We start from the raw sequence: 20,628 nt of genomic DNA, 5'->3' as shown, positions 1-20,628 counted from the left end.
CTCCATGCCAATGCAAATATTAGGAAAACAAAATTTGGATTCACAATAGTGATCAAATTTGTATCTCAGAGGATGGCTAATGTCTGCATCTTTTCACCTGAGCTTCCAATGGTAAGGGTACTATGTCATCCTGTCCATATGAGCTAAGGAATTTTCTTAGATTTCCTTGACTACTGCAATGGAAGGTCATGCTTGAAACATAATTCAGAAGCTACAACTGGCACAAAAGGCAGCAGCCTTGTACTTTGACTGGTGCAAAGTGCAAGGGCCACATGATGTCTACATTGAAAGAGCTGCACTTGCCAGGCATAATTTAAAGCCTTAAGACTGTAGGCCTGAATATATGAAGGAATGCTTCTCTACCTGAAGTAGAACTCACTAGGTTTCCAAGCAGATCTTTCTTTCCTAACCTTAGCAGCTGCTAAATTTGAGAGGGCAAATCTGTTCTGGAGCTTGGGCTTGTACAGACAGGCTGCTTTTACCAAAAAAAAAAAAAACAGCAGCTGGAGGAATCAGCTGAGGAGATACCTGAAATGTTTTTTGGAATACTGGTTTTCCAAGTATTAGAACTCCAGGCTATGGAGTACAATCGTTTAAATAACCTGCAGATGGCAGCAAGGAGTTGGGAATTTTCTGAAATTCTGATGATCTCTTCTGGTCACTCCATTTAGTTAATTTACTTTGTCATTGCACCTCGTACAACTAAATCAAACACCCTTTTCAGTGCACATCATGACCATGAAAATAAACACCAACACATATCTTTCACACTGCACATTGAATTGAAAACCCCGACACCGCACCAACACTGCACCATTCAATAGAATTCAACAGAGCTACTGCCCTGGGATAGAAGGGGTTTTTCAGCCTATTTGGTATGCATTCTCTGGCACATTTGTTTGTCACCCTGCTCCAATTTATGGTCCATCCACTGGTTGTTTAACAAATCATAACCAGATTTTTTTTTTTTTATGAAGGCCCACCTGGAGCATTTGCAGCTTTCAGCTCAAGGCTGGTTTCAGTGTATTGTTGCCCACAATGAAGCTGCCTAATTAAGGAAATCTTTAGGAGAGGTTCTTCTGAATAGATTCTCCCAGCCAGCTCAACTACTGGTGATGGTGGCTTGTGCACTTTTTAAAGACACGGATAGCTCTCCGCAGGGAGAAGCATTAGGGGGAGGGGCATTCTCCTAGAATTTAGCAACATGGCAAGATGAGTCACTATCACTAGGGTTTCAATTGTTAGGTGATTTTAATCATGGCATGTTGCATTATATTTATTGTAAGCTAACATGACTGCTTCTATGAGCAAAAGAAAGTGTAAAGGTAAAGTGCTGGTTCTTTTCGCACTTGCTCTTCTCTTTTGTGTTCATAAGGCTGTTAACCACCGAGGAACGATGTTGTTTTTCAAACCCCTTGAAAACGTTGAGGCTACACACACGTCAATTCGTAATTTTTATAATTTCAAAGTATGTACAAACTGGGAAGCCCCAAAGATCTTGAAGTCCTGGAGACGATTCAAAGGAACCCCCGGGCCCCCGTTGATGATGCAGAAAGACAGTAGGATCGTGGGCAGCAGTTTGCGGAGGAAGCGTTGCAGGCCTCACCTGTTGAGCTCGCATCCTGATTTAAAAAGGGGAAACGAGCGCAACGGATCCCACACACGAGCCACAGGCGCCGAGGGAGGAAGCCGGAATTCGACGCCAAAGGCCGCGGGGGGTGAAGCGGAGGCGCCTTTCACGTGCTCGCGGCCGTCACCCCCCCCCCCACACACACACCCCGCCTTCGTCCCCTGCGGGCTGGCCCGGCGGGGCGGGGCTTCTGGGGTCGAAAGGAGCGGGGGGTCCTGGGCTTTGGGACCACGTGGCGCCCGCTGCACCGCCCGGGGAAGAGGAAGATGGCCAAGGCGCCGGGGGCACCCGGGGGTCCGAGAGGGAGCCCGCGCTGCCTTCCTTTGGGGTGAGCGCACAGGAGAGCCTGGGGAAGGGGTGTGCCCGCGACATGGTGGTGGTGGTGGTGGTAGGGAGTGGCGGACTGAAACCACGGACAAGGTTCAGGGCACGAGCCGAGCCGGTCAGCAGGCTAGAAGCGGCCGCGGAGCAGGGGCTCTGGTGAAAAAGTCTGGGCGCGCGGAGTGCCCTGGGGCGGGCTGAGGAGGGGGCACGCCGGGTGGGGAGGGGTGCTTAGGTGAGGCGATGCGGGAAATGGACGCTTCGAGCCCTTAGAGGGGGGGGGGCTCCGCCAGCCTCGGGCGACACAACGGAGCGGAAGCGTGGGGAAGGGGCCCGGGAGGCGGCTTCGGATCCCCCCAGGAGGTCCTCAGAGCGCCGCCCGTGGAGCTGCCGAAGAAAAGCGGGCCGGTGAGGCAGGCGCGCGCGCGCCCTATGGGGCGGGAGTTTTGAAGAACGGGGAGGGCTGAGCTGTGGGGTGGAGTAAGGGGACGGTTTGCCGGCGGGGAGGGAAGGAGGAAGAGCCTTGCTGGCGGCGGCGGAGCTGGGGAGTCCCGGGGTGGGATGGGGTGGTCAGCGAGCTCCCCCGACGGGGAAGACGGCGGTCTTGGCGTGGTGGGACGCTAGATGCCATTAAACGCCCGTCGATAATTACGAACGGCCGGGGTGGGAGGGAGGAGAGAGCGGCCGGGCAGGCAGGCAGGCAGCCTGTGAGAGGATCTGGGGGGCGGAGGCGCTGAAGGCACGTGTGTGAAAGGAAGGGGAGCGAGGAACTGGGGAGAAGCCTCGGGGGCGGAGGGGAGGCCCGTGGGGCCTGTCCAAGCAAGCGGGGTCCAGGACAAGCAATGGGGAGCAGTGGAGACCGTTGGCGTATGGGGTGGGCGAAGTTTCCCTCGAAGAGCCAGGATGTGCGGTGGAGAATGCAAAAGCCGGCCGGCCGGGAGTCGTTTGAATTATGAACTCCCGTGTAGGTTTGGATGCCGCCTTTTCGGGCAGGAACTCCAGGCGGTTTGCAGAGCCCGCGCTGCTTCTGGGGAAGTGGTCGCAGGGATTTGGCTAAAGTCGGGGCTCCATGAGAAGCTTCATGGGAGCCTAGAGAAAGGGTGGCGGTTGGGAAAGTGTCCGGAGTTGAACACGAGAGGCAGCGTTCACACGTACGCAGCTGTCTGGCTGCGGGGTTCAGAACGAAGCACATGATCGTGAGAAGAAATGAGATTGTGAGTGTAGAGCCGGGATTTGTTTTATTAGGAAGAAAACCCCGAGCCCTGTCAGTGCTTTTGGCAGCAGGTGCCTATTATTAGCGCCCGTTCACGAATAAGTGGCTAAAAAAAAAAAATCTCGGAGGCGGACTATATTCTTGCCAAAGCGGAGGGATACCATGTGGGAGCTTTTTAATTTGGCGGGATGGGAAGTGGACTTTTTTTTCTTTTGGCTTTTCACCAGCGGCTGCCTGCGCTCGCTCTACCTCATTCTTTCGTACGGCGGGAGGAACATGAATGAATGGAACAGCCGCGGAGGGGAGGCGCACGTGCGTCGTAAGGGAAAAAAGCAAAAGGAATGAATGAGGGAGACAGCGGCGGGAGGGAAGGGAGCTCCTGAGAAGAGCTGATGATGCAAGCAAAGAAGCTCGGCGGTCGGGTAAAAGGAACAGCGCCCCCATCCAGCGGGTGAAGTGAGGAGTGGGAGGTGCGATTGACAGCTACTGAAAGGAACAGCCACTGTGAACGTTCCAGTCCCAGCAGAGGGAGGCACTCTGGAAGAGCTTGGTCCTGGAAGCCAGAGTGGAGGTTGCAGTCGCCACCAGCTGCAATAGTAGCTAGCCAGCAAGTAGCAGCAAGCAAACCACCGCAGTCCTGGCTGGGAGGGATCTTGGAGCAAGCAGGCAGGCAGGAACCAGAGGAGGAGGAGGAGGCTGGCTCGATCCAGATCCAGACCCAGGCATCGTGGAAGCAATGGATCGGAAGAGGTGGGAGTGCTCAGCTCTCCCGCAGGGATGGAAAAGGGAAGAAGTGACCAGAAAATCGGGGCTCTCTGCTGGCAAGAGTGATGTCTATTATTATAGGTGAATGTGCCACGGCGGAGGGGCCTTGGGTAGGGAGGGTTGGCGGTGGGAAGGGAGGAAGATGGAGGGGGTGATGAGGCTGCTGTGGCCGCCGCCACCTATCTTTATCTTTACATGCTTGCTGCTGTAAGACTCATTGCAAACATGTGCATACAAAGGGGGAGCCTGTTTGCTCATTCTGCATTTTCTGCATGATGAAGATATAGCTGGTCTTTCCTATCCCCTGTTTGCAGCTACTGTGGAAAGTCCAGTTCTGCGGGGAGGGGGCGAAACTGGTTTCTGCATGTCAAATGGGGCAGGAATTAATGGTTACTTCCAACCTTTGCATGTGTGCTGTGCTAGAGATTTCAGGGCTGAGAATGGCATCTTTAGCATTTTTGAAAGGTTTGATATAAGCTACAGACATTCCTTGTTCTGGATTTAGCTAAAGAATCGCTTGAAAGGAGTGTTGCCAATGGCTTTCTCTCAGTCAGCAGTGGAGTAAACTACAAATGACAATTTCACATCTTAAAAGTCCAGTCACTTGGTGTATATCCTCAAGTAGAGCTGATTTTAGATTACTACTGTTGTACCAGAGTTGAAGTATTGTGATTTCCCCCAGTAAATTTGGGGCAGGTTAGTCTTAGTATCTATGTGCTAAGAAATTACAATCCTGTTGCAATTGCAAGATGTTCTTCTGTGGAAGTTTACGCTGTTATTTCAAAATGGAAGAGCTGAGTTGCTATCTGCTTTTTGTTGTCTTTGGGGCTACGGAACTACACCCCTTTCCAGTGACTTTGCATCTGGGTTTTGAGATACATCAATGTGGGATTCTCTGGAGAGAAACAGACTTTTATATTGAATAGAGCAGTGGTTCTCAAACTGCACAAGCCAGCTGGCCTGCCACAACATCCCCACATTAACCAGTTGGAGTCTACCCACCATTTCAAGCAGTAAATAAATTCTTAATTTCAGATTTCATTTTTAGTATAACATTTAACTCAAGGGGCCTTTAAAACTTAGAATGGAGATGTATGTATATCAGAATATAACACAGATTCAGTAATAACTTGTTCAAAAGTGCTTTCAGAGATGAAGACATTGTGTTTTTCTAATATTTATTAAATGGTTCAGATTTGCTGAGAATTTGAAAGAGTGGCGCAGAGAGAACACGAAGCTTTAAAATACAAAAAAAATCAAATGCCTTGTGGGAGTCACATGGAGAATGCATGAGTTGTTTTTAGATTCCCCCCCATCCCCCCAATGTTTGTAAATAACTCAAAGTGGTGAACATACCTAATACTCCTTCCTCTTCTTATTTTCCATACAACAATCTCGTGAGGTAAGTTGGGCTGAGAGAGAGCAACTTTCCAAAGTCAGCCAGCCAAGCTTTCAGGCCTAATAATCTAAATTTGATTCAAATACATTTAAATTCAGTTGATAGTCTAAATTCAATGGGAATCAGTGTATGATAACTAAATTGTCAGAAGTGCTATCCTAAGTGCAAGAGAGTTTTTAGGGAGGAAATAAGAGAACTGAGTTTCTTTGTAAATGAGGGGAAGCCCCAATCTGCAGAATAGTAGATGACCCAGCTGCTCTTTTTTAGCTATACCACTAAACTAGAAACATTGTAGAAAGCTAATCAAGAAAAGATAGAGGGAGCAGGGTAGACACAGAGCCATTTAAGGATGTGTGTAGGCAAAAAAATAACGAAGTATGGTGGTACTGTTGTTGCCACTTTGGTTTCCTTTAGCTTGCTTACATAGACAACTATGAGGTGCTCTCACAATGCTTCCATGTGGGTGTATGTGGAGCAGAAAGACTGCAGAAGATGAGTTGGTAGAAGCTGTAAGTTTGTCTGATACAAAACAATTTCCCCCCCAACCTCTTACGATATAGTCACAGTATTTCTAGTAATAAGAGAAGATAGTCTGTTGCATAAAGATACCTTACTAGTAACTTATGTTCACATATTTCACTAATCATGATTTGTTAAATAAGTCTGGGTTTACAAATCACACTTAAGCAAGAACTAAACAAATTGCATTGTGGCTGCTAATCTTTTCAATATGCTGCTGGTAGCATTATAATATATCAAATTATGTCAGGCTGCCAATGCATGAAAAGTCTTCCGCCTGACTTCTAGCCTCATGGAAGAAGGCTGTGAGATGGCATCTTGTGCTTGTTTATTCAGGAAGCAGTAGAGGTGGGATTTAGAACTGCAGTACAGAGGAAAAGATTGCATGTTTATAAGCTTATAAATTGCACCCTTCAGATACCAATTCACATGAATTGAGAAGAGAGGGAAGTAAAGGCAGGACATGTAAACCCTAGATATAATTAAGTGGATGCCTGATAATTTTTAACACTAGTTTTAGGTGGGGAAAACACTTGTAACACCCATATTTTGATAATGATAATAGAGTGTCTTGGGATTTGTATACTGAGAATTGGTCTAGACTAGTCATGAACAACATGTAAAGGAAGAAAAGGCCACATCAATAAATTAAAAGAATCCTGAACTACAAAATAATATCGGGTGTGCTGATCAATGAGTTTGGTGGCTAACAGAAGGACAGCACTGGTGACATAGTAGCTAGTATCTTTGGATGGCATCAGTAAATTAAACTTCTGAAAATGCTGGTGGGCTGCCAGTTGTCTATTCTAGACTATATGCATTTTTTCATTGATGTGTCTAATCCTAACCCTAACTTTATTTCCTTATAAAAACACCTGCTTTTCAGCATTAAAGATCCCCAAATGAAATATACACACTTGCCTTATAGGATGGTTGCTTGTATGCTTGCTGGTGCTAAATAATAAGAGTGCATTCATCCAATCTTAAAGCCTATTCAGTTCCTGCCTCTATTTGAAATGTTGCTATTAAGCTCTAAATCTGAGCTAAGGTATAGTACTTCCCTCTACAGATACCACCTACAGATATATGTATGGATCAACTAGCTAATTAAAAAAATAAAGCTTTTTGTGAGGGTCCTGTCTAAATATTCTACCTTCCTAATGGAGCCTACAGATGTTTAGTTCAAGCTGTTTTGAATAGAAGTTGGATTGGTTCAGTAAAGCTCTTGTAATTATGCTTAAATAACAGTTGTTACGATGGTTTTCTGCATCACACTGCTTGCATTCTTTAAGTACCCGATAGTTTTAGTGTAAGATTTTGATGCTGTATTTATGTAAATGGATCTTGGTAAAGCAAGAGATGAGCAAAATCTGCATTTAAGACTTCTGGAAATAGAGGAAATTGGAGCAAAGAATATATTAATGATATGACTCAGGCAAGACACTTACCAGTACAAGTGATGATTCAGCTTTGCATGCTGGGATCTGATGTTAAAAGAATTGTATGAGTGATGAAGACTTGTTTCTGCCTGCCTGAGAGCTGGGCATTTATGGCCAGGTGAAGTGGACAATACTAAGCCAATAAATCAGTGATCTGTCTAGGTAATCTCACACATTCACTTAGTGTGTTGTACAAATGATCATAATTAAATTGATGCACTGTTGATACTTGTGACTTTCAGCTTGTATTCTCTGATCTTTCTCTAATACAACATTTGTCCTTGAAAAAATAAGGAATGATGAGCTTTATTTGTGGGGGTGGGGGGAAGTAGAATATCCTCACTATTGTTCTGATGTAGGAATCAGCTATGTAAAGATTTTAGTGACCACAAGAACTGAGTGTGTTTGCAAATAATAAGGCTTGATAGACATAAATCACCTTGTGAAAGTATTCTGGATACCTAGACTTAGTGAGAAAGGGTGATCCCTGAAAGGAGACAGTTTGAAAACTGCTATATTTTACTCACTTGCTCAAAAATTACTGCTTGTTGTTACACTTTTGCTTTTGTTTTAATTAAACCCCTTGTTTTTTTCTCTCTGTTCTGTAAAATGTCTGTGTGTGCTTTCCTGAAGCTAGATAATTGGTGATGGAAATGAATTTGCATGTAACTGGGACAAAGATACATTTTCCCTTGCAAATCAGAATGTAAAAGAACAAAGAGTCCAGGTTGTCTGTGCAGAGTAGACATCTGGAGGCTGTTCAATCCAGTTTGAATAGGTTGCAATGTATTCATTTTAAGTTCTCCCCTTTTCTTCCCCCCTGAAGCCCCATGTATGTTCTCGTAAGTCTGTGAATTTCAAGTAACACTCTAAATAAAGGAGTGAAAGAAAAGCAGACAGCTTTTTTTTTGTAAACAGTCTGAAGGATACCATGGAAAACTTCACAATGCCAGCATACCTTTAAGACAGGCAAGCGTGGAGAATTGGTTCCATTGCTTTGCAGCTGCTTTTTTATCTTTGGTTGAACAATGGGGGATCAGAAATGCTTTCTACATTCACTTTTTTTTTTTTAGTAAAAAAGCATAATAATCCACATGGGACACTTTCCTCACAAATGGCTTGCAGGCCTTAAATCAGGAGGACTTCTTTGCGTGTTTGTATCGTGCTGCTAAAATGGTAGTTTTGGAATTGTTTCTGTTTGTATTGAGCAGTTGCACAAGTTTCATATGTAGAAAAGCATGTACAGTATTTCCTTAATTTTAAGTTATAGCTCTTAATCCCTCCCCTTTATAAAGTCTAACTTCACCATTGATCTTCTGTGTGCATTATATTGCCCACAGTGTCCTCAGCAATGATGAAAGTGACTTGCTGCTAACCAGCTTTGTTGTATCTGTAGTTACTGAATTGCAAGGGGGGGTGGTCTGTTAACTGCCAGAACAAAGCCATTATGGTTTTGCAGGGATAAGTGCAAACAGCCCCAAACTAATTGCTACATTTCGGCTATAGTTCTAACACATGCTGCCCAGAGTTCAAAAGCTAAATTTGTTCTTCTTTCCATCCCTCCCCGTTCAAATTCTGTCCGTTTCTCAGTCCAAGTGGGAAGAAATTCCGCAGCAAACCTCAGCTGGCCCGTTACTTGGGTAACTCCATGGACCTGAGCTCGTTTGACTTCCGAACAGGGAAGATGCTAATGAGCAAGGTGAACAAAAACCGGCAAAGGATGCGCTATGACTGCTCAAGCCAAACCAAGGTGAGGGCGGTCTTTTTTTCCTCTCTTTTTTTAAAAAAAATTGAATACCCTATTGGCTACAGGGGGAGAATTACAATTGAACTCTAAAGGCTCATGGTGATATGGCTTATTAAGTCTATTTACTTTTGTCATTAATGCTCTTTCTTTAATAACTTGTACTTGAAGCAGATAGCACTTAAAATAGATTTCACATAAAAATTCTAAAGTAACACCTCAACAAATGGGAGACAAAAACATATCCAAGATTCTTGATTCCAAATGAAATGTCTGGTTGAACCAAATGATTTTATTTTATATATGTGTGCATTTTATTAAGCATTACAGTTAAATACATAAAATTAATACAAACTAGAAAAAAATTAAATTGCAAAAAAAAAAACCAGAGAGAAAAAAATGGCGGGGTCAAGGAAGAAGGTATTTTCTACTGTGGCCTCAGAGGTGAAGAAAGCCCCCGATCTCTTGGCCTTCTGCAAAGAGGTCAAAACCTGGCTGTGTAGCCTTGCATGGGTGGACCTAGGAGCCCACATAGCCATAGGGCTGGTTGGCCACTTGAGGACCCACCCCTGCCCCGCCTGTATTAGCAACTTCTTTCCCCATCTTGGAACTCTTTTTAATTATTTTTAATTATTTAGTTTCTAATGTTTTATTATACTGATTAAATTGTATATCACCCAGAGCCCCTCTATGAAGGAGGGGGGCAGTTAAGAACGTAGGTAGGTAGATTAGATAAACAGAAAGAATAAAGCAAAGAAAAAGAAAATGATTATAAAGAAATGGTTTGCTCTTTGTCACAACAATTATAAACAATTTTAACAACCACTTTCTATTAAAGTACTCTTTATCTATAAAAAAAAATCCTTAAAACTTCATCATTCAGTCCTAGTCATCAAAAGTCCATTAAGGGTTACCAGAAAAACGAAATGACCACATATCTATTTTTAACCTTGATCTAATAGACCTACTGTATACTCTTTTTACTTTTAACAATCTTGGTCTTTAATCCCTTCAAATAGTGTCCTGGAGCTTACTTTTCATTTTTCTTTTTCTCTTCTCACTGAATTCTTAAGAACAGGTCTCTTTTGTAAATCCAACATAAGGTCATTCTTTTGGTTTGCCATTTCTATATCCCTTTTAATTGTTAAGGTAGCAGTTTCATTTGTATACCTAGTGCAACATTTTTTCCATATTCTTATACTCTGCCATTTTTAAATCTAAGATCCATCTCAGTCTCATAAAACTTATTCCTCTTCCAAAACATCTTTGAAAGATTATCTATAATAGTATTTCCAAAAATGATTAGGAAATGAGACTCAGCAGAACTTTGTGTCCATACGACTACATTGTGGTCTGAGCTTGATGGAATCCCTTGATTCTCAACTGTTCAACTTGCAAGCCATTAGTGGCTGTCCAGAATCACACATGGGAATATTTTGCACGCTTCTTTATCCAGAGAGACTTGGCTGGTCAGAAATGTCTGGCTGCTGATTTCGCTATCTGCTCGTTCAAAGACATCTAGTTTGCCATGAATCCTCATTGGAAGTGAACTAAATGATCTTAAAAACGTAACAAACTACGGACAAAAAGGGGATGGATTGGGGAATTCCATTTTTAGATCTTTGCTGTAGTTTACTATTCCTAGCCAAGTTACTATTTTATGACAAAGCATAAAGGGGAAATGTATATTCCCAGAATAAAAGTGAACATTAGCTGTTAAATTGGAAATTGAACCTAGAATCCTCTATACGCGTGATGGCGAACCTATGGCATGTGTGCCACAGGTGGCACGCAGAGCCATTTCTGCGGGCACACGAGCCCCAGTCAAGCTTACCTGCACTGCACATACGCGCACGTCCCAACTGATTTTCTGCCCGCTTGAGGCCGTTTTCGCCTTCCCAGAGGCTCAAGGGAAGCCTCTGCAGCCTTGGGAGGCCAAAAAACAGGCCTTCCAGAAATACCGGAAGTGCCCGTTTTCAGCCTCCAGGGGACCTCTGGAGCCTGGGAGAGGCCGTCTTTGCCCTCCCGGAGGCTCGAGGGAAAGCCTCTGCAGGGTCGGGAGGCTGAAAAACAAGCCTTCCGGAAATACCAGAAGTGCCGAAAAGGGTCCGTTTTCAGCCTCCTGAGGCTCCAGAGGCTTCTCTCAAGCCTCTGGGAGGGCGAAAACGGCCTCCCCCTGACTCCAGAGGCCCTCCAGAGACTGAAAATGGGCACTTCTGGTATTTTTCAGCCTCCTGAGGCTGCAGAGGCTTCCCTTGAGCCTCCGAGAAGGCGAAAATGGCCTCAAACAGACCGAAAATCAGCTGGGAGGTGCGTGCATGCCCAGTGCAGGTTACTCACACGTGCGCGGGGGGAGGCACATTGCATTGTGGGTGCCGGCACATGCGTGCAGTTTCAGCACACCACAACAAAAATGTTCGCCATCACTGCTCTATATGTAAGGAAATGCCACATCTAAGGTAGGGCCTTTCCCTCCTTGTCTAAGAGGGCAGACTTTGCCCTTAATCATCAATCAAACTCTATTGTCCGTACACTGTGTTGCTTTTCATAGACGTGAATGTGCCACTTGGAGACTTAATGGCACTAAACTTTATTGACTTCAGATATTATGAATTAAGGCTCCTATTATTTATTTTAAAGTTTATTTAGCACTTTCTATAGATCTCCCACCTCTGCGTGGTGCATAGAAGCAAACTGTGATATAGAACATCTGATCACTTAAAATTATTTTTAAAATTGCAGGGGAATATCATCATCATAATGGCAGTAACAAAAACAGATAACTGCTTATAATCTCCCTAGAGCTCAAAAACTTGCTGAAATAAAATTATTTTAAGGCCTTCCTGATTACAGCTGACTGGATCTCCAATTATAAAATCAGAATTGAATCTTAGAAGTCATCTGTTCCAACCTTCTACTCAGTGTAGGATCTATTAGCGCACCAGCCTTACACTCAAAGACCTATATAGGTAGTCTTTGATTTACGGTCACAATTAAGAGCAATATTTCTGTTGCTAAGCGTGGTAGTTGTTAAGAGAGTTTGGCTTTATTTTAGAATTCTTGCCACGGTTGTTAAGTGAATCACTAAAGTAACACAGTTGTTTGATGACTAGCTCTCTCATTGACTTTGCTCATCAGAAGACTGCAAAAAGTGATCACATGACCCAAGGACACTGTAACCGTCTTAAATACGTCTTGGTTGCCAGGCACCTGAATTTGCTGCAACAGCTGTAAAGTGAAAAAGATGGACATAAGTCACTTTTTTCAGTACTGTTATAAACTTTGAATAGTTACTAAACAAATGGTTTTCAGTTGAGGAACTACCTGTACTAATTTGTAGCTTTTTATCACTAAAGTACATCAAAATTGTTTTTTATATATGTTTTATTTATAGTTTTTCTTCAACATCCAACATTTTTTGTGGACAGTGTAATGACTGGGTTGACATTTTTCACATAAGTGCTCACAGTAATAATACATTTACCTATACAGAATTTTTATCTTCCAACTTATAGCCTTAATGTGCTCATTATAATTATATAATATACTTTATGTATCAATCGATGTACTATTTTCCCAATTTGTCACTCAGTGTTCAACCACATTTTCAGTATCTCAACTTTCTATAAATAGCAATGAAACCAGTTGTCAATAGATTTAATCAGTCCCAAGATTATACCTCTAAGTCCCCTGAATTTATAGTCCTTGAAAACTGTATTTTCCAATAATTTTTTTTCAAGAATGTTGATATGAGTTACTATACATACATACTTGGATTCCTAAAGTTGCCTTATTTGAAGACAAGCTGTTGATCTAAGACTTGAACTAAATTAGGGATAAAGAGCATTCTGTATACTCTTAAAAAGCTGTATGGTTTTGGGAAGAAAAACTGATAGTCATGATCAAGATAGATATGAAAGAAAAGCGACTCTTCTGTTACATTCCTGACGAGAAAATTCTGTATTGCTGCCAATGGAGAAAATTCATTGTAGCCAAAAAAAAAAGTTTCTTTTGTTGAGTGATTTCTCCAGAAACACAACATAAGGAAAGGGTTATTTTCCTTGTCATGTATCTTTTAAAAAATCTGAAATTTACAAAGACATTTAATTTCCAGTAGACTTAAGTTTTAGGAGTCTTGAAAATGTTAAGAAGCAAACCACTTGCAAAATTGTCATTTTGGACCATTTTGAAACTTTCAATTCAAAATCAAATCTTTGTAGTTAGAACATAGCTGTTTCTGGCTAAAAATGTACAGCCTATTCCCAGCTGATTCTCATTTGAAACAGGGTATTTCAGATTAGAAACAATTTTATTCAAAACATTTTTGCATCACCTTGAACTCCATAATATTGTATACTGAGATCTTAGTTTAATTTCAGAATGGTTTTTTTATTGCTCACTTCCTATCTTGTCAAATCTTTAGGGTAAACCTGATCTAAACACCACACTTCCTGTGAGGCAGACAGCTTCAATTTTTAAGCAACCAGTCACTAAGATCACAAATCATCCCAGCAATAAAGTGAAGACTGACCCCCAAAAAGCAGTTGACCAACCCCGACAGGTAAGAGGTGTGATTGAGAGGTGGGAGGTTTACTTTGAAGTATTTTCCAATTGATCTCATAGAACACTACTGAGAAGCAGAGGCCTAATCAAGGCTGAGCAGCAGTATGAACCTTGATCTCTGCTTTGAAGTCAGTCTGCTCTCCATTATACCACACTAAGTTATTGTAATAGTGTAAAAAGACTCCTGTTAAATCCACCTAATCAGCATCTTATTTCAGGAGTGGTTAGCCAGATGTTGCAAGAATGTTTGCAAGGAATATAAATTGCCAGCCTACTCCCCCAATCTAGCAGTTTTAGACTAGGTCTGAACTTGAAATTAACATTTCTGAATACCGAGAAGTTCCATCTTACTAGCACTTCATGAGCTTTAGGCTATTTCCAAGTATATCCCATAATCATGGGTTGCATGAAAGAACCCAGCTGAGGCAGGAAAAGATTGCTCAGACTGATTCTTTCTCCCTTTTCAGATTAATCTGAAGTAAGATCTGAAACTTGTAGACCTTGGAGCTGCATGCGAGTTGCTAGCTTTTCGTTCATACTTACATCGCATCTTCTCCCAGGTGGATGGGGCCATTTTGCATAGTTTGGTATTTTGAGTAGAGTTTAAAAGGGGGGAAATCATTGATATCCTCTATCAAGCTTGGTCTAGTGGTTAAGACACCAGGCTAGAAAACAAGAGACAGTGAGTTCAAGTCCTGCCTTAACCATGAAAGTCAGTTGGGTGACCTTGGGCCAGTCACAGCCCAACTCACGTCACAGGGTTGTTGCTGTTAGGAAAATAGGAGAGGGAAGGTGTATTAGATATGGTCACTGCCTTGAGATCTTTGTAAAAATAATAAAACTCTGTGTGTGTGTATGTGTGTGTGTGTGTGTGAGAGAGTGAGTGAATGATTGGGTGAAGTTATATATGTGATTTTAGCTTCACCCAGTCTTCAATAAAAATATACAATCTTGTTTAAAATATTTGGGGAAATACATTGCACACAGAAGATTAAATGCTTGACATACTTGCCCAATAGAGAGTTGCAAAATTCATCAATTTGGGATGGGCCATTCTGGTTAACTAAGAAAAATCCCACTTGTCTCCAAATTGTGAATGATTCAAGGTGCTCTGGACAAAATAGGTATTCGGTCAGAAATCCCTAGATGCTTCCAGTTCAGAAGCTACTTCTGTAAACTGCTGAAATCTCCCATCCCACCCCCAGAAGTATTATGGTCTGGAGGGAAACACAGCATTCTTGAATGTCTGGAATGCTGAATTCACAAACAGACAATTTTTGCATGCACCTATCTAGAGGTTTAAAAATATTTTGGATGGGAAGATAGGTCTATCATCTTCTGGAAAGTCAGTGTCAGGTTTTTTTCTTTTTTTACAAAAATACATTGTTTTTCTCTTTTTAGCTCTTCTGGGAAAAGAAACTAAGTGGCTTAAATGCCTTTGACATTGCAGAGGAGCTGGTGAAAACAATGGACCTTCCAAAGGGTTTGCAAGGTACTTTCAACAGCTGTTGGTAAAGAGCTGAACTGCTGATGGCAGTGACCAAGTTCCTCGGATCACGAAGCTGATTATTTCATTGGGAATATTTTACATTCCACTTCTTCACTATCAAATATTCTTCAGAGCATCTGACCGTTATGTTAAAAGTAATGATTTTTCAAATAAATGATCCAATCATAAAAACAAATATCCAGATAGATCAGATGAATAGAGCTTTCTTAGCACAATGCCATAATATATCTTTACATGCTAGTTGCAAGAGTAAATCTTTTCCTAAGCTATTATTCTGTCACATAGAAGTTAATGTTTATGTCTGTCCATATATGCATTTCAGTAATCAAAACTTTAAAGCTCACTCCTTTACAATCCTTGAATTGTGTTGAAGAGTTTTTAATAAAGGAGAATATTTGTAGCTCAGGATTTAAATGAGGGTCCTTGTTGCTTTCTGAGCTTGGTTGTTTTGTTTAGGACTTTTCATTACCCAAATGTCTGCAAACAAACAGCCAAGCTCAGAGAGCACCAGGAAGACCTCATGAAGAGTTTCTGGCTAGAATCTCTTTTGCCCCTCCTTTTGTATAAATTGCCGTTTCCTAAGCTCCATTTCAGAAAAGTGATCCAATCCTTTCAGATTCCAGTTTCCTTTCTTTCTGCACTTAAGATGTCTCATCATAACCAGCTGCTTGAACTGTTTGTTAAAAATACAAAATACGTCTTAATTTTTTTTTAAAAAAAAATCTCACTATTTGGGTGGGATGTGTATAAAACGAAATACACTCTCATTTTGTGCCCCCTTATCCTCGGGAAAACAAAACCAAGCAAGGGACGGGAAGCTTGCTGATTTTCAGACTGCTGATGAAAAGAGAGACCACGGGAAAGAGCTCAATTCTATCCCTCCTCCTAGAAGGCGCAGGGCTTAAACTGCCCTCTTATTGTTAGCTCTGCCTTCTGTAAAAGAAGAAAGGCTTTCTCCCTTAGTTGCATTTCTAGGCCAAGAGGTTAAAAAGTTGAATTGTTTACCCCCCCAAAAAGAGTCTTGAGAAAGCTTTAGCTGTGGAGTACAGATTTAAATTTGAATTTAAGCTCACTACTCTACCTAGTGCCTGATACTGCTGTCAGACTATCATAGAATATATTTGTGCCTTAAACGCGATCATGCTGATCAGCAGGAATTTTGTAATAGTATTAGCAAAAAAAGACCATCATTTATTAACTGTTATCATGCTGTACCTCTTTAGGTGTGGGACCTGGATGTACTGACGAGACTCTCCTTTCAGCCATTGCCAGTGCCTTGCATACCAGCACAATGCCCATCACCGGACAGCTTTCTGCTGCTGTTGAGAAAAACCCCGGGGTCTGGCTGAACACTTCTCAGCCTCTCTGCAAAGCCTTCATGGTGACTGATGAAGACATCAGGTAGTAAAACCTGACTCCCAGGGCAGGAGGTGAATTTCTCCCCCTGGGGTTTTACATAGTGCTAGAATTTGTTGGATGCTTTTAAAAGTACCTATGATTCTGTTGTCCTCAAAAAAATATAAGTTGTTGTAAAATACGCATGCTATCTGCCTCAGTCTAATTCATAGGCAAGGCTTCAAATACTGGATGTTATTTCCAGCAAGAGCAGATAATCCCTGTGCCCAGTTCCTGTCCTCCCCCTGTTCTAGAAAGCGCACAAGACTACCGCAACTTCAGCCTGACCACAGTTCAGTCAATTGAGATCTCTCCTACAGGGGTACTTCAGTACTCATCGTGAATTGGTTCCAGGAGGAGGAGGAGTGCCAAACAAAGGATGTGACTAAATACATCGGTTTTGGCCAGGGAGGATTTCTGTCTGTCCCTCATCAATGACCGTCCCCCTTTTTCTTTCGCAGCAGCCTTCCCAGCCAGGCTGACTTTTTGTCCGTTCTCTGTAGCTATTTCCTCAAGTACCAAACAAACAAGTACTGGGACAACATTTTCGTATCAAAATGCATTGAATACTAAATTCGATGAATTTTGAAGCTGTCAAATATCGAACTAAGTACTTAGTGATCTTTTCCCTCCCATAATTTTGGTAGGGAATTCATGACCAGCAAGCTCACTAGCAGCATTTGGAACACAGTGAAGGAACTCTCTTAAGCGCCAAGGGCAAGTAAGCATGCCAGCATTTAGCAATGCTCTGACCACGTACTGCACAACTCAGAAAGAAATCTGATGAGTGCTATGGCAGCCACAAAGCTGCTTCTAGCCACAGTGCAATAGCCTACATTGTAGCTACATTGTTGTTCTCCGGGAATCATATGTAATAACTGGATGACTTGCTGATTTTACCCCCACCAGTCAAATAGGAAACAGAATGGACAGATCTGATATTTTGACTGGTAAGGAAGAGAATCCCCAAACACAACACCTGGGTATCATCCTTATAGAAAAGAGAGCCCCCATCAGAGGTGAGAAGAAAGTCTGCACTATTGACAACTTACAGAAGTTATTTAGATCAGCAGCCCACTTTCAATGAATCTCACAAGTCTTCAGGGCTAGATGATTGATTACCTGCACAGATTCGGTAGGCTTACTTCTTTTTTTTTTTTGCCTGTTCGCTCTCATTCCAATCTCATATAAGATGGTGGTTGTGGAGAAATTAAAAAAGGAAGCACTGCCTATTCAACTTTAAATTACTGAAATGAAACATAGGATATAAAAGTGGTCCTGTTATTCTTTGACGATTTACCTCTTCCCTAATAGCAGGGTTTCTCCAGTTATATCCGCTGTATGCTACAAAGGAATAGATACGTGCGCTTGGGGGTATTTATTTAATTATTTTTCTCTCCAGGAAGCAAGAAGAGCTGGTTCAGCAAGTGAGGAAGAGACTAGAGGAAGCCTTGATGGCTGACATGCTTGCTCATGTGGAAGAGATAGCCAGGGATGGTGAGACACCTGCAGTAAAGGGTAACGAAGAAGAAGAAGAGGAGGAGGAGGAAGATGGTGATCGTGTACAGGAAATGGAGAATGTATAGTCCAGGTAGCACAGTTCCATATTAATACTTTTTCCCCATCACCCATAGGTTTGCAGTGCTGTTCCTCCCAACCCCTGAAGAGTTTCAAAGTGATTTTATCCTATATTTATATTTATTACCAAGCTCAATATTTGCAATGAATGATAGCATTTTTCAAGATTTTAAGAAAATACTTTTCCAACCATTTCTTCCATTTCCATTTTAACTAGAAAGGACTTGAAGTGGGGATTACATGGTATTCTTGATATGTTCCTTGGTCCTGAAGCCAAGTTGGCTTGGCCTATTTTTTTAATGGAGTGGCTATACTCTTGATCTCTCCTGAATGTTGAATAACAAGAGCACATGGACCTTCAGAATAGGAAAACATTTCTTGAACACAGAAGTTATTTGGCAACCCACCCATCCCCATAGTCACAGGCAGTGGTCTTGATCTTGGTACATGCTTGCGTGGCATGTAGAAAAGTCTTCACCATTTTGATCATAGAATCATAGGGTTGGAAGGGGCCTTGAAGGTCTTCTAGCCCAACCCCCTGCCCAAGCTAGGAATCTTATTATTCACTCTTCCACCCCATCCCCGGGTACCTTTTGGAGCCGTATCTTCCATGCTTTGTAGCTGATCAAGTGTCTCTTTTCCTTCAGGGTGTTTTTTCCAAGAACTAGCCTGCACTTGGTCAATGCAGAGGCAAGTGCATCTTCAAAATGCCGTGCACTAACTATATCTGCGTGTGTGAATGTGTTTGGCTTCAGTTCACAAGAAGCTGAAGGGACCAGTCAGACTGAGTAGTTTGAAGAAGAATTTGCTGAGCTCAGTTTTTTTTTTCTTTCCTCTGCCCCCTCATTTTTCTCTTAAAAAGTATCATGGGGCAATAGAGGAATCAAAAAAGTTATTCACGAATTATGAACATAATCCCTTTGTCTCATTTCCAGACTAGCAATTGAAACAGGTTTCCCAAGTTTCTTCTAATAGTGTCTGAACATGCCCTAAACGAATTGGCTTAGCCCAGAGATGCCAGGAAGAAATTCTGTCTAAGTTTTCTCTACATAATTGAAGTCACATATAACAACATATTTTTGGTGATATAGGTAAGCTATTCCACTTGTAAAATCTTGCCATGGGGTCTTCATTTTCTGACCTGATTATTTAATTTGGGTTCGTTTTATTTGCTTTTTAAAAACCTCCCATCAATAGAACGTGCCTTTCCATGTGGGCTGGGAAACTGATCGCCTGAAGCTATACAGATCCACGTTTTGATCAAAAAATCCCCTTCCTCTGCATGAATATACCTATAATTCATGCAGGGCTTTATGAGCACAAACCTTTATGGGAAGAATATTAAATAATGACCATAATTACCCAATCAGAGAAAGTAACCAAAAGGTGCTGTGTGAATTTTTTGCAACTATTTGAAAGAAAGGATTACTTAGCGCTATCGAACTCCTCTTGTTTTATAATTGAAGTGGTTGCTGGGGGGGGGGGTGCCTTTGTCTCATATAATTAAATGCTTTTCAGAAGTAGTAATATTAGATTGCTAACATAGTTGAGGAGAAGCAAATAAAGCAGGCCAGTTGTAAATTACACAGAATTTGCCTTAATGAATTCCACTTCAGCTGGGATTTGGTTACTAGAAACATAAATAATATCATCTTTGCTCTTGCTTGCTTCCGAATGCATACTGTCTCTGTCATCAACACAATACTGAATTTTCAGTGCTGGATTTTAAATTTCAGGATTAGATGACAGTACTACATCTCTTTAAAAAGAAAAGTCAGGGCTAATGGAAACCATCTTCATGAATCCTGGTTAGATATTTTGGAAATGTGGGGTGTTACCTTAATTTTTGAATCCCCAAAGTTAGAAATGTGATCTTGGGCCTAATATAGCTCTTTTCATTTTGGACTTACAAAAGAAATTCAGGATTTTGGTCCAGTAGTCTCTATTTAATTGTTTTCAGATTTTTGAGTATTGGTTGAAATCTATCATGTATATTTCTCTTCTGCTCTTGCATGCACATAAGAGTTAGTCCCTGTTTGATTTCTTTTCTTTGCTTATTTGGAGCAACCTCTCAGCATATAATTCCTAGGAAATGTCATAAATTATTGCTTTAAGCTGTTTATGCTGCAAAATCATGTTGCGTGCTTAAGTCGTGCTAGGATGAAGCTGCAACTAGTGTGCAAATGTGTAAAGCCCTGTTGGAAAGGAAACGCAGTCTGGCTGTCTTCACAATATCCTAGCCAGATTATGCATTTATTTTCTTTTTAACCAATGATTTGATAGTGTGGTGTTCATTAACAAGAATTTAGAAAATTCTTCAATCCTTTGTCTTTCAAATACACACTCATCACAACTGTCGCCACCTTACCACTGATATGTACTTTAATTGTAACAGTATCTTAATGTACAGTCTTGTTGGGGAATACTAGTTTTGTAATAAAATGTTTTTCATACATTTAACTTTTCATGCATTTAATGTTTGTTAAGAAAATATAGTGAAATATGAATAGCATAACTTCTCAAATGTTACTCCCAATCATAGACCTGGAAAA

General features: G+C 41.8%; 1 protein-coding gene across 8 annotated transcripts; it reads left to right on the top strand.

Annotated features, from left to right (window-relative positions):
• Nucleotides 1–1,827: 1,827 nt before the first annotated feature.
• MBD3 (methyl-CpG binding domain protein 3) lies at nt 1,828–20,536 on the top strand. 8 transcript variants are annotated; one of them, XM_026698965.2, is made up of 7 exons: nt 1,828–1,958; nt 8,877–9,036; nt 13,454–13,591; nt 14,995–15,085; nt 16,327–16,504; nt 17,901–18,089; nt 18,724–20,536. In XM_026698965.2, the coding sequence occupies exons 1-6, from the start codon at nt 1,897–1,899 to the stop codon at nt 18,082–18,084; spliced, it is 813 nt and encodes a 270-aa protein (XP_026554750.1). In that variant the 5' UTR covers nt 1,828–1,896; the 3' UTR covers nt 18,085–18,089; nt 18,724–20,536. The 8 variants fall into 8 exon arrangements, with proteins under 8 accessions (XP_026554750.1, XP_087778879.1, XP_087778882.1 ...); XM_087922753.1 differs by having other exon boundaries at nt 1,840–1,958; nt 19,012–20,536; XM_087922752.1 differs by lacking the exon at nt 1,828–1,958 and adding an exon at nt 3,471–4,010 and having other exon boundaries at nt 19,012–20,536.
• The last annotated feature ends 92 nt before the right edge of the window (nt 20,537–20,628 follow it).

Source organism: Pseudonaja textilis, chromosome 1 (genome assembly GCF_049901715.1).
Source record: "Pseudonaja textilis isolate UNSWEBS1 chromosome 1, rPseTex1.2, whole genome shotgun sequence".
Lineage (NCBI taxonomy): Eukaryota > Metazoa > Chordata > Lepidosauria > Squamata > Elapidae > Pseudonaja > Pseudonaja textilis.
Note: the sequence above shows the minus strand (reverse complement) of the source record. Positions and strands in the feature narration are given on the sequence as shown.

Excerpts from the sequence above, each read along its gene's own strand:
- MBD3 (XM_087922752.1), top strand. The coding sequence starts at position 3,901 with ATGGATCGGAAGAGGTGGGAGTGCTCAGCTCTCCCGCAGGGATGGAAA. Across the intron at positions 15,086-16,326 it reads CCTTCCAAAGGGTTTGCAAG|GTGTGGGACCTGGATGTACT; the intron begins GTACTTTCAACA and ends GTACCTCTTTAG. Across the intron at positions 16,505-17,900 it reads GTGACTGATGAAGACATCAG|GAAGCAAGAAGAGCTGGTTC; the intron begins GTAGTAAAACCT and ends TTTTCTCTCCAG.